Source organism: Euleptes europaea, chromosome 6, assembly GCF_029931775.1.
Source record: "Euleptes europaea isolate rEulEur1 chromosome 6, rEulEur1.hap1, whole genome shotgun sequence".
NCBI classification, from domain to species: Eukaryota; Metazoa; Chordata; class Lepidosauria; order Squamata; family Sphaerodactylidae; genus Euleptes; species Euleptes europaea.
In genome coordinates, this window is record NC_079317.1 from 104428208 (window position 1) to 104441787 (window position 13580).

Sequence of the window (13580 nt, forward strand, 5' to 3'; positions counted from 1 at the left end):
GATGCAGTTTTTCCTGCTTGTTTTTCTTCTGTTCCCTTTCTTCACCTTCCTCCTTTGGCTGTTTGTAATCAAAACCAGAGATCTGTTTTTACTAACTCAAATAAAAGGACTAGAAGCTGCATTGTCTTCTGCTGCTTCAGTACTTATAAAGGTACATGTGTGCAGCACATCCAGGATTGGGAACAGCAACCCTATCGGCTAGTATACTTGGCAAGGTCAGGGTAACTGCTGGGCCAGTCTTGGAAACCAAGTGCTGGAGCAGAACATTGGTCTTATTCAGGAAGGCAAGTCTTCTGTTCTTAAGATGGCAACAACACAATAGGTTACCAGTGTTTTCAGCATGATCCTTCATGTCAGACAGATTTCCCTTGCAGGTTTTAAGGGTATGAGGAATAGAATATAGCATCAAGACTTTCCAGGAACTGCTGGCTCAGACTGGGGCAATTTGCTGTTGTGGAGGAGGATGCATCAGTTCCTAACTGCTGACAATTGTATGTATTTTTTAGGGTACTTGCTATTCCGAGACTTCTGCCTAAATCAGATGGAGGAGGCCAAGCCACTGGTAGAATTCTATGAAGAGGTGAGGCTCTGTGTGCATGTGCATGTATGAGCGAGAGAGAGAGATCTATCCCAGTTCCTTCGTTGTAGTTGCACCCAAATTGCCTTCTCTGCCTGGGAACACAAGAGGGTTGAATTCCCTCAGACACTGAGGCAAAAGAGCATTTGCCAAAACTAACTTGGGGTTGAGAATCCCTTTCCAGTAGCGAGGAGGCCTGATCCAGTAGGGGGAAAATAGACCTGGTTATAACTGCCTTGCATAGAGGGCACATCTTGGTTATTAGGATGAGGGTTGCTAGACTTGTCAGAGGTTCCCACTGTACCTTTAAATTGTTGACAGGGTTGAGAGATGAGGTAATCAAGGGTCCTTCTTGCCCATTTTCCTCCTTTTGACCCTGGAGTCCTGCATGTTACATCAGGTAAGGGAGAGGCCAACCAGTAGGAGCAGGGGGAGGGTAAGAGAAGACCGGCTAGCTTGTTTTCCTATTTGAGGGGGAATGTAAAGATACAAGGAAAAATTATGTGACTGAGTGACCCTAGTTACTATGTATAGCACTGTTACCTCTCAAAATCCTGGAAGACCTTGCCTTTTAGAGACAGGAAGTGGAGAAAACAAAAACAAAAATGTGTAAAAGTCTATATTGAAACAGAGGCTTGAAATGCTTGCTACACTCTATTTTCCTTACTGTGTAACTGTCTACATATATTTAGACATATGTTGTTCATTTTTATATCAATTCTAAAATAAAGATAGATATACCGTATATACTCGCGTATAAGCCGAGTTTTTCAGCCCAAAAAAAGGACTGAAAAAGCCGAACTCGGCTTATACGCGGGTCAATACGGTAGAGGGGGGAGGGGGAAGGAGGGAGGGGGGAACTTACCTCCTTCACCGCCGCCGCCGGGCCCAAGCGCCTTCCTCCGGCCGGCAGGGGCCTTCCTGCCCAGGCAGGAGGCCCCCACCGGACACGCCGCCGCCGCCCACGCGCCTGGGCGCCTTCCTCTGGCCGGCAGGGGCCTTCCCGCCCAGGCAGGAGGCCCCCGCCGGCCGCGCCGCCGCCGGCCGCGCCACCGCCGGCCGCGCGCCTGGGCGCCTTTGGCCGGCCGGCAGGGACCTTCCTGCCCAGGCAGGAGGCCCCCACCGGCCGCGCCACCGCCGCCCACGCGCCTTCCTCTGGCCGGCAGGGGCCTTCCCGCCCAGGCAGGAGGCCCCCGCCGGCCGCGCCGCCGCCGCCCACGCGCCTGGGCGCCTTCCTCTGGCCGGCAGGGGCCTTCCTGCCAGCCCAGGAAGGCCGCGCCGCCGCCGCCGCCACCGATTCGCCGCCTCTCCAGGTAAGGGGCTCTTCCCCCTCCCCCCCTTGAATGGCACTGGGGTCGGGGTGGGTTGGGAGGGCCCGGAGGCCGGCGGGAGGGCGACCTGGGGCAGGGGCCCTGCGCTCTAAAATGGCGGCCGCCATTTTAGAGCGCAGCATTGCCGGTAAAGGGAATTTCTTATTGACCCTCGGCTTATACGCGGGTCAGTAAGAAATTCCCTTTTCTGGCCTCAAATTTGGGGGGTCGGCTTATACTCAGGTCGGCTTATACTCGAGTATATACGGTAAAGTAAGAAAAATAAATGCTTGCTTTGTAGCTTCTGTGCATTGCACAGTCTCTTTGACTTTGCTTACACATTGTCCCCACCACCATTAGCCACTTCTGTTACCACCTCACTTGCTTTTTCCACATGGCAATGCTTTCCTGTGGAAGCCCCAGTGTTGCTGTAGCTGTTAATGCAGTATAGTTTCAGTGGGGCTGACATCTATGTGTTTTTTAAACAGTAATGAACGTACCCATAAACCTGCTTTATACTGAATCAGACCTTGGTCCATCAAAGTCAGTATTGTCTATCCAGACCGGCAGCGGCTTTCCAGGGTCTCAGGAAGAGGTCTTTCACATCACCTACTTGCCTAGTCCCTTTAACTGGAGATGCCGGAGACTGAACCTGGGGCCTTCTGCATACTAAGCAGATGCTCTACCACTGAGCCACGGCCCCTCCCATGTACCAATATATCAATATTGATATGCTGGATGCATTTTAAAAATCATTTAAAAACCCCTTAATGGCATGACGGCGGGGGGTGAGGGGGCCTGGCATGGGGACTGAAGTGGGAAAATGGCTGTTGTATGGGCAGGATTGGGACCATCCAGACTTTCCTACCCATGTGGCAGCCAGCTTAGCTTTGCTGAGATTTCCCCCAGAGCAAAGCAGGTTTGGGAAAGATCACAGAGGAAAACCCAGGGGGTGCATGGAAGCACCATGATGCTGTGAGGAAGCAGGAACAAAACCCACTTCCCAACAGCATCAAACCTGGTGCAAATCACCCACGTGGAAATGAACACAGTCCCTGCTGAAATCTGCTTCTCCCCCCACCACAAGCGAAAAAAAGTAGACAAACAAAACGTGTTTAAAAACTGATGCCAAACCCACCTTTTTAAGTTATTTGATTCAGGTCATGGTTGCTGGAAGATTCCGATTCCTGGATCCTGTCACCTTGCTTCTCTGACACTATCTTTGCCTATTCATTCCAGATCAAGAAGTATGAGAAGCTGGATTCTGAGGAGGAACGTGCGATTAAGAGCCGCCAGATCTTTGACACATATATCATGAAGGAGCTGCTGTCGTGCTCTCATGTGAGTGTCCTAAATATTTGGCTGCCCGTGGGAGAGCCTGAAAAGCCCTTAGGACTGGCATAGAAAATCTGCTTCATAATCACCTTGAGCACAATCCCTGAAACTACAGGCTGATGGAGCGGAGTTGGTCAACTAAGGAAGGGACTGTGGCTCTGTGACAGAGCACATGTGGAAAGCCCCTGGCATCTCCAATTTAAAAGAAAATTAGCAAGTGTTGAAAGCATCTTTCTCTTACCCAGACCTTGGAGAGCCACTGCCAGTCCAAGTAGACAGTGTTGATCTTCTAGATTAACTAAAATTCTGATTCACTATCAGGCAGCTTCATACATTCATACCATATATGTGGCATTATGTGTTCTCCAATAGGCTAAGTATTTTCTGTGGTTCACTACATGACACACATTTAGGTGTACTAATCCTGACTTTTAATCCTCTTTTCATGACCACCCGCCCTTTCTTCTACCACTGATGGCTATTGGGTTTATTTCCTGTTTGGGCCTTACTTTTGAGCAATTGTAGACAGCCACCTATCTTGATTTGAATAGCCCAGGCTAGTCCGATCTCATCAGATCTTGGAAGCGAAGCAGGGTCAGCCCTGGTCCGTGTTTGAATACCAAGGGCACTATGCAGAGGCAGGCAATGGCAGACCACCTCTGTTCATCTCTTGCCTTGAAAACCCTACAGGGTTGCCATAAGTTGGCTGTGACTTGACAGCAGAGGGGGAAAAGGCTGTATAGCTACCTGGAGCATCACTTTGCAGGAAGCAGTGAGTTGGAGCCAACCAACTTTTCCACTGGCAAAAAAGAGGAGGGAGTCCGGTTTAACTACCCAAAAAGGCTACACTGGGGGATTATGGGACCTGCATGGAACAGGGGCAGCAGTAAGGAGAAGAATTGGGTGAGATTGAGTGAAAAAGCTGGCTGGATCCAAACCAGTGTTCTTCCTCAGTAGCAGTCGTTCGGGTATAGAGAAAGGATAGCATACCATTTCAATATGTGCCTGTGGCCAGCCCCTTTCTGTTCTCTCAGCTGTCAAACCAGATTCAGACTTTTGGACCCATCTTTGATTTCTGTGGGTGGATTGGCTCTTGCATCCCCCAGCAAAACCCCAATCACAGCAGAATTGGAACTGGATGTCTCCCCAGGTTAATATTGTTATCGTAAGTATGGCTGCTTCCACATGGGGATTTTTCCCTGCACGGAAAGCAAGAAAGACTCCGGTTAAAGGGGAAACAACCATGTGAAGTTGTGCTCGGTCTGAGGCATGAGTTTTGGCATTCCTGCAGCTTTCCACCTTAATGAGAGGAAAAATCAGCCTGCTTTTCTCCAATTTAAAGGGGAATCTGGCAATTGAAGCATCTGGCAAGTGAAGCACCTGGGTGGACACTTCCTCATTTGCCACTGCTGGGAGGGGGTGAAGCTAAGCTCACTTTCCAGTATGGCAGCACTAAACTCCATGTCTTTAGGGAGCTTTCTTTCCTTTTCCTTACGGAACTGCCCTGCAGCATTGCTGGGTGGCTTGGTAGGAAAAGTAGAGGGATGGGTGGTAGTTTAGGGCTGCGGGGGGTGTCTCTACATGATTGCCATCACCCACACAGGGCCACAGGGTGTGGGTGGGTGCATGCGCAGGCAAGCAGCTGCAGTGAGCAGCGCTGGGGTTGAGGCTTGGACACTGTCCTTATGTCTCTTGCTGCTGCCGCCATACGGGGGGTGGGGCATGTTTTCATGAGCCCAAGTGGAAGCTGTCTGTAAGAGAGGCCAGAAAGCTATGTATTCAGGCTCATTTTACTTCTGCGTCCCCTAACAGCCATTCTCCAAGACTGCCACAGAGTATGTGCAGAGCCGCCTCAGCAAGAAGCAAGTACCACCTGATCTCTTTCAGGTATGTCCCTCTCAATAGCTTGGGAACTGAATTCACACATGCTGCAGTAAAGCACTTTTTGGCCCTTGTGCATGCATGTGAGAAAACAGAAAAACTGTTCTAAATGTGCTTGTACCAGATTTCTAACAATGACCATGCAGGAAAAAATATTTGTGGTCTCATTTCAAGCTTTCTGAGCTTTATAATGCAAATGTGATTTTGGTCTAAGTTATTGTGTACCTCGAGTCCGGAACCTCATTTGGCCCAGGGCCAACAAGACTAGCGTGTGCGGGACAAACCGTTTGTTAGGTCTGAGATATGCATGTTGTGGGTCAAATGTCACTGCAGCTGGTGACGGTCATGTGTGCTGGGGTTTTGGTGTAAGCATCAATAGGGCTGCAGGGGTCATGCTGGTAGAAAACAAAACCAGTGGGTGGAAGAATTAATGGAATAGGTTTGTGGTATTGATCTCTAGCTTGTTCACTCCTCTGACAGCCGTACATTGAAGAGATTTGTCAGTGCCTGCGTGGGGATATCTTCCAGAGATACTTTGAGAGGTGAGTGTCAAGGAGCATGGACTTTATGTGGTGTGTGTCTGTGACTTCATCGGAAAATTCTTGGCGAAGGATATCCAGTGGGAGAAAATGCCTAAGGAATGCTTAATGGATTTATCTGGGGGGATAATGGGGGGGGGGAAGGGAAGGAAAGATTAATCTGATATGAAGGGTCAACTTAATTTCATTGTGGAGTAACTGGGAATGGGAGACTTCTCCGAATGGGGAAAAATGGGCCATTACCTTTAAAGCTGCAAAATTACTTAGGAGTAAGCACCATGAACGCAGTAGGATTTACTCACGAGTAAATATGTATAGGATCAGGCTGTAATAAGGTTCAAGTCTTGTTGAACTCAGTGGACTTCTGACTGAACTGGGTGTAACATGGGAGACTGCTGATCAGGAAATCCCAGGTTTTTTTTTAACATTAAACTGGATTGTGGCCTGAGTACTGGGGTAGTTTAACTCTTTCCTCCTGTACCATTTACCCCATATAAATCCTCTTTCCTGCCCCAAGCTGCTTTTAGTTCCAAGCTGGGGGGGAAAACAGGTACAGTTGATGGGAAAGGTTACTAGACTCAAGGTGTCTAAATAAAGGGATTTCTTTGGGATTTCTTTTACAGGAATGATGTGTACATTGGAGATAGCTGTCAGTGAGTGTTTATTTGTTCGTTTCACTTCTGTTTTCCTTTTACCTTTCTGTTCTAGTGACAAGTTCACACGGTTCTGTCAGTGGAAGAATGTAGAGCTGAACATCCATGTGAGTGCCCTGATGGTGGGAGGGCATTCCTGAGAATTACAGTGATAAAGCAAAAGCTGTCAAAAGGCACTAAGCATAGACCTACCTCTGGGGACATTATTGTTTTTGTGCCGGAGTGTTATAGAATCCACAAAGCTCTGGTCATGCAGGGGAAGCTTTGAAGTCTTTGTAGCCACAGGGTGGGAGGATTTTTATTGTTTTAAACTTGGAGAATAATCCTAAACAGGCCTACTCGGATCCTACTGGGGTCTGTTGAATGAGGCTTACTTCCAGGAATATGTTCTTCGGATTGTGCTGTGTTAGTAAATGAATTGAGGGATTTGAAGAATCTGTATAGGTCTGAGAGATTAAGTGCCCCGTGCCCTAGAACAAATCTTTTCAACTCGCACATGACATAAGATGATCTTGAGTCAGGATCTAAAAATCAGACTGAGATAATCTCTCAAGAAGCCATGACTTGGCTGGGACAGGCGGGTGAAGGAGGAATGTGTGGAAAGCCATTCAGATCTGTGAGCAGTATGTCCCTAAAAGGATGAGAGTAACACGTGTGTTGCTTCTGAGACATTACAGGAGCAATATGGTGCTCATAGAATGCTGACATTCTTCCCTTCCTCTCCTTTCCTGTCTCCCTCTCCTCCATTTCTTTTTTCTCCCACCCTCTCTCACGGACCCAGCTGACCATGAATGACTTCAGCGTCCACCGCATCATCGGGCGTGGTGGCTTTGGCGAGGTCTACGGCTGCCGGAAAGCAGACACCGGCAAAATGTAATGTTTGGCATTGTTTTGAGGGTGTTGCAAGAATTCCCTGAAAGCAAAGCTTAGGTTATTAATTTAAAGATTGAGTTTCTGCTATTGAGATTTGCAAGACAGCTTACAACTAAGTTTGAATATCTGAGTCCAAACTACAGTTGCCCTTCCTCAGCAATGACAGTGGTGATTCTGCTGTCTTGGTCAGAGTGAGGGCACAATAGAAGATAGTGTCAGGGTTGGGGAGCTCAGAGCTCCTCCTGCCACACAGTTCTTCTCACAGATAACTGGCATGATAGCAGTCAGAATGTCAATAGGAGGGGGCTTGTGGGAATTGCCCTCCTCCCTCAACCATGGCTAGGGTAGTCTGATCTGGTCTGGCTTTGCTAACAGGAGGGTGTTCCTGCTAGTATGTTCACTTGCATGTGTCAGAAGAGGAGAATAAGTGTAGCTGCATCTAAGGGAACATTATTATTTTTTTAGCCATATATTGAATGGAGGTCTGAGAGAGCGTACGGAGTGAGGCCTTTTCATTGTTTCTCACCTTTACACCCCCTAGTACTGTGGAGAAGATAAATGAGATCATTGTACACTGAAAAGTAACGTAGAAATTGTCATTTCCCCAGAAATTTGCAGTGGCTATGGGAAAGCGTGATGTGCCACCCTATTCCCTCCCCCCAACTCTATGGCCAATTTTATTTCTCCTCAAGAGAGAGTGAATGGAAGCTCACACAGCATCTAGTCCCAGCTGCTTCAAGCTGCAAGCAAGCTTCTCGCGAGTCTTTTTCTCAGTTTGCCCCCAATTCGTGAGAACCCTACACAGTGCCTGTACTGAACCTAGAGTCCTCTAAGAAGGACTCTGTTCAGGGAAGTCATTGCTTTTGTAGAAACACAATATCCTATGAAAGTTACTCCTTCTAAGTCCATGGCGCTCTGCATAGGATTGAACTGTCCATCATCTCAGAATTGACTTCAGTTTCCCCACCCTTAGCCAAACAAATTTTCTTCTCTATTTGTAAAAAACCAAAAAAAGGCCTTTACTGAGGGTAGGAAAGAGAGCAGGGCAGGTTATGAGGGAGGTAATAGCACAACTACACGAAAAACAAAACGTAAACATGGTTTGAAACTACAAGGTATAATTCGGTACCTTCCAGAGCATCCTGAGGCCCTTCTTTTGTGGTAAAAATGACACCTGTGACAGTTGAGAGAACCCCCATTTTCTCTAAAACCACTCCACAGTTCCTCCTGTGTGGGTGGCAGCATAGTTATTTGATCTCCCCCCTTCCAGCTTCTGTTCTGCCAGGGCCAATAAAGCGCAACATGAAACTCAGGCAGTTTGTTCTTCCTTTAATATGCTGAGTGTTAATTGGAAAGGAAATTTATGAGATAAGAGAGACACTGGTTTAATCTAGTCCACGGGTCGCAAAAGCGCGGCTCCCGAGCCGCTTGCGGCTCTTTGAGCCCTTGAGTGCGGCTCTTTCCAGTTCCATCCAGCTGGCCGGCAGGGATTTGAAGCGCTTCCCGCCCCTTCCACCTTCCCCGAACTTCCAAGGGCCCTCCCGGTTTCCAGCCCCGCCCCTTTCCTCTCCGGCGGGTGGCCTGGTGTCCGTCCGGGCCCGTTTTCCCGCCGGCCGGCCGGCCCGAGAGCTACCTCCCTCCGGGGCCTCCTCTAGGTCGCCCCACTTTGGCTCCCCTCTCCCTTGTTGTAAGGGCCGCCTGGTGCTGGAGCCGTCAGCATCTGCGCACCGGCCCTCTGGGGCGTTGCCCTGCCCCACGTCGCTCCTGGTCTCGCCTCTCAGCCCTGGCATGCTGGCCGGGAGAATGCCTTTCCGGCCCGCCCTCCCGTCGGGGATGGCTGTCGGGGGCCCCGTCGCTCGCCCCTCCCTGGCAGGGACTTACAATTTAATTTTTATCAATAAAAAAGATCATTATTAAGTATGATATCAAGTTTTATTCAGTGTACCTATAGTTTAATTAAGACTTAAAACTTTAATTAAAGTTTATTAAGTTAATAAACAGTATACCTACCTATATAGTTTAAGTTTAACAAATTTGGCTCTCAAAAGAAATCTCAATCGTTGTACTGTTGATATTTGGCTCTTTTGACTAATGAGTTTGCCGACCCCTGATCTAGTCATTGGCAAACTGAGCCATTATTGTTTGATATGAAGAAGAAGAAGAGTTGGTTTTTATATGCTGACTTTCTCTACCACGTAAGGAAAAATCAAACCGGTTTACAATCACCTTTCCTACCCCTCCCTACAACAGACACCCTGTGAGATAGGTGGGGCTGAAAGAGCTCTAAGAGAGCTGTGACTAGCCCAAGGTTACACAGCTGGGTTCATGTGGAGGAGTGGGGAAACCAACCTGGTTCACCAGATCAGAGTGCACCGCTCCAAACCACCACTCTTAACAACTACACCATGCTGGCTCTGTGGGGCTATATGGGATCTATATGGGGAGACATCCAAGGAACATTCCCCTCCCCCCCCCCAAAAAAAACAACCCTTGATGTGTTTGTAGGAATTTGGTCTGGCTTAAAATTCTGACAGCATGCTGGAAGAAAATGTTCAGAAAGCACCAAGCCAAAGGATATCTTTGTGTGGTTCCTTGGGAGCCCCACTCTGGGGAGGTGTGTAGAGGGATCTCAGTAGGGATTATTCACTGGGTACTGGTAAGGACATAACAGCAGGTTTGTTTGCTCTTCTTGTTCCTGGCAGGTATGCTATGAAGTGTCTGGATAAGAAGAGAATTAAGATGAAACAGGGGGAGACACTGGCCCTGAATGAACGCATCATGCTGTCGCTTGTCAGCACCGGGGTGAGCTTGGCTATCCTAGTAGTATAGTACACAAGCCCCAGATCTTCCCAGTAGAGTACTTTTCTGCTGGCGAGGAGGAAGAGGGCTGTGACCTGTGTAGAGAGGGGGGCGCTTGAGGGCATGTGGCGTGCTTTCAGCCCAGGCTGTGATGTGGTGGTGTAGACACAGCAGGTGTTCTGATGAGCAAGCTGGTCATTATCAGAGGGGTATAAAATTTGCAGGAGATGCTGCAGAGCATGTGGCTGGGAGTGTGATGCCTGCAGTAAACTAGCAGCAGGGCTGGGATTTGTGTAGGCAGTGCAGTGTGTATCATGCACGTGAAAGGGGAGAAGAGGCAAGGCAATGTGTGCTGTAGCAGAAGGCGAGCATGAGACAGGCATGGATTGCACAGAGGAAAGAGGGGGAGGGGCGGGAGGGGGCTTTGTGTGCCAGATGATCAAGGGAGTCTGGAAGCACATGGAGATGTGTGTCCAGGATGCCAGGAAGCAGAAAGGTTGAGTGATGACTGTGCGGGAGCTGGCATCATTAAAACAATTAAAAACAGAGCTGAAATACACACAAAGACATATAAACAGCAATTAAAACATTGGTCAGATAATCTGTGAGGCAACAGACAGAGTGGCTTGTTGCACAGCCTAGTCCTGCAGGGTTGCCAGTTGTGTGCATGTACGTTTAAAGGAGAATGCAGTTCCTGGCACACACATGCAAGGGGTGTCCCTGAGAGTGCAGAATGTGGAGCAGGGAAGCAGGAATGTGAGAGTCATGAGGATGTGAGCCCAGATGTGTGTAACATAGAACAGGAGAAAGATTCATGTGAGTGTACTTGCATACTTAGTGGTTTTTTAAAAACTGTTGTTTTGCCTTTTTCTGTTGTGACTTTGTCCCTCGTGTCTCTGCCAGGATTGTCCCTTCATCGTGTGCATGTCGTATGCCTTCCAAACACCTGACAAGCTCAGCTTCATCCTGGACCTCATGAATGGTGAGAGCTAGAACCTTGCCTGTAGGAGCCCCTTCTCCATCTCCCCCTCCCCCTCCTCGTGTACCTCTCCAAAGGATCCCCTGACTGCAGGGCCCTGCCCCTTTGCTCCTTACCTCTGAAACTGGCCAGGATGTATGCCTCACATGGTGTTCTGCTCTGTTCCCTGCAGGGGGTGACCTACATTACCACCTGTCCCAGCATGGGGTCTTCTCTGAGGCTGAGATGCGTTTCTACGCAGCAGAGATCATTCTGGGGCTGGAACATATGCACAACCGCTTTGTGGTGTATCGTGACCTCAAGGTGAGCGTATGCATCCTCTCCAAACCACATTGTGCTTCACCCACATCTTCCCAGGCTTTTCTTTCCACAAAGATAACCATTGGCTGTCTTCTGCATAAGTGTCCTCAATGTCACCCTTCTACCCACAGTACATTTATGGGCTGCTCTGAGTAAAGTGTGAGTTCCTCTGTATACAGGTGGACCACTTCTTTCTTAGAAGTTGGCATTATGCTGTCTTCCATGACTCGTTTGGGGTAGCAGCACCCTTCTGTAGGAGACAATTTTTATTTTAAAGACAATTCGGGGGGGAAAGGAGAAGGGAAGGGGAAAATTAGGAAAAAGTAAAAAAGAATTATGAGCCCCATGGCAAGCTGCAGTACAAGTTTTGCTCATGACCTGAGTTCAATCCCAACGGAAGTTGGTTTCAGGTAGCCGGCTCAAGGTTGACTCAGCCTTCCCTCCTTCCAAGGTCGGTAAAACGAGTACCCATCTTGCTGGGGGTAAAGGGAAGATGACTAGGGAAGGCACTGGCAAACCACCCTGTAAACAAAGTCTGGCTCGTAAATGTCGGGATATGATGTCACCCCATGGGTCAGTAATGACCTGGTGCTTGCACAGTGGACCTTTACCTTTACCTTTTAAAAAAGAACTATATACAGTACATTCAAAATTTCTTCTTGTTTTTTGTTGTTGTTGTTTTCTTCCTTGGCACCCAGAATATATTGTAATAAACTCACTAATACATTATAAACTGCCTGTTAAAAATAATATTGGATGTTTTCAACATTTCTTGTCCTGCCTTCTTTTCTTATCTTCATTTCTTCTCTTCTTATTACACAAACTCAGTTATGACCCAAATTAGGTTGTGATAAACATAATAACATACTGAGACATATCTATATATGTAAAGTTGCAAGTGGATATTTACAATTTGGTTTAAGATATGACTTACTATATATATTACTGTATATTACTCTAAGCTCTAATATCATTTTAAGATAAACATAATGAAATCAATAATATTAATAGAACAGCTTCCATCTCTCTTGGAATAAATCAGAAGGTTCATCATCAAGTCTTTATTTGGTACATAACCAGCAAAGTTGCAAAATCAGAAGGTTTCATGTTTACTTGATTTGTAAGCTTGGCCATTAAAGCAAATTCATAAAGTTTGTCTTTCCACTCTGATTGTAGGAGACAAATTATGTCATCTACTTCTTCGGAAAACTTGAAGTTTGAAGAACCAGGCGATTTTAGTGAAGATCCAGAACCTATTCTTACTTTGTCCTTTAAAAAAAAAGTGCTGTGGATTATCTGCCTTGTTTGCCACAAAACATAGTCTGCCAGCGGAACACCAAACTGTTTTGCTGTGAGGCAAAATATTATGATAGAGAAGGCTTTGGGTAGGCTGCAGTAGTGAGTCCTCTTCTTTCCCACTGTGCCTTGAAAACCTTACGGGGTCGCCATAAGTCAGCTGTGACTTCTTGGCAAAAAAATCTTATCTATCTATTTTATCTGTCTTATCCTGTCTATCCTATCCCTTCTATCTATTCATCCTTTCCTATCTATCTCAATATCACCTTTCCCTGTAACTGGGCCAAGTTCACCCAGTGATCTTCTAGGGCAGAACGGGGATTCAAACCCAGTTGTCCCAGGTCTTAATCCAACACTTTAACCGCTGCATCACACCAGCTCCTGCTTTCCCTATAACTTTTGTTCATTTCTGCCCCCCCCCCCCATCTCTGTAGCCAGCCAATATCTTGCTGGATGAGTTTGGCCATGTCCGTATCTCAGACCTGGGTCTTGCCTGTGATTTCTCCAAGAAGAAACCTCATGCCAGCGTGTGAGTATCCAGAAAGGAGTCCATTCCTCCAGCCACTGAATCTGATCTTTACCGTGCTACCCACACCTGTTTCTATACATGACTGGGAGTGAGATCTCTTGAGCCTTTCCATGTACCTCCAGCATGTTTGCATGTGAGTCTATGTGCTCTGAACACAGCACATGATGTGTGGAGGCCAAAAATATGTCAACGATATGCCACAAAATCAGAGTGTGTATAGATTCAGTTTCAGGCCTCAGCGTGTTGAGTATTCCATACATAGCCCCTATGGAACTATGTGCCCAGGTGTTGGGCAGGCCAAGCTACTGTGATGCCAAAATCCTACCATGAACAGAACTGAAATCTATGTACAGGGCGTTTCCAAACAAAGAGTGAACATTTGCTATGGTGTCTACCCCACTGGGAGACAATGGAATTGCAGAGAGTAGCTGCCCCGTTTCCAATTGATTCTACTTCCATTAAGACTTCATAGGGAGAGTTTCTATAGGTCCTTCTTGTAAAAATGAATT

The 13580-nt window shown here is 47.4% G+C and overlaps 1 protein-coding gene across 1 annotated transcript in view; it reads left to right on the forward strand.

Annotated features, from left to right (window-relative positions):
* Positions 1-13580, forward strand: part of GRK2 (G protein-coupled receptor kinase 2) — a 51686-nt gene that overhangs the window by 23543 nt on the left and 14563 nt on the right. The window contains exons 3-12 of the mRNA XM_056850790.1: positions 507-580; positions 3127-3228; positions 5035-5109; positions 5584-5645; positions 6351-6402; positions 7077-7168; positions 9871-9970; positions 10871-10949; positions 11119-11249; positions 12977-13071. Of these exons, the coding sequence (XP_056706768.1) occupies positions 507-580; positions 3127-3228; positions 5035-5109; positions 5584-5645; positions 6351-6402; positions 7077-7168; positions 9871-9970; positions 10871-10949; positions 11119-11249; positions 12977-13071 (862 nt within the window). The remainder of the gene's footprint in view (positions 1-506; positions 581-3126; positions 3229-5034; positions 5110-5583; positions 5646-6350; positions 6403-7076; positions 7169-9870; positions 9971-10870; positions 10950-11118; positions 11250-12976; positions 13072-13580) is intronic.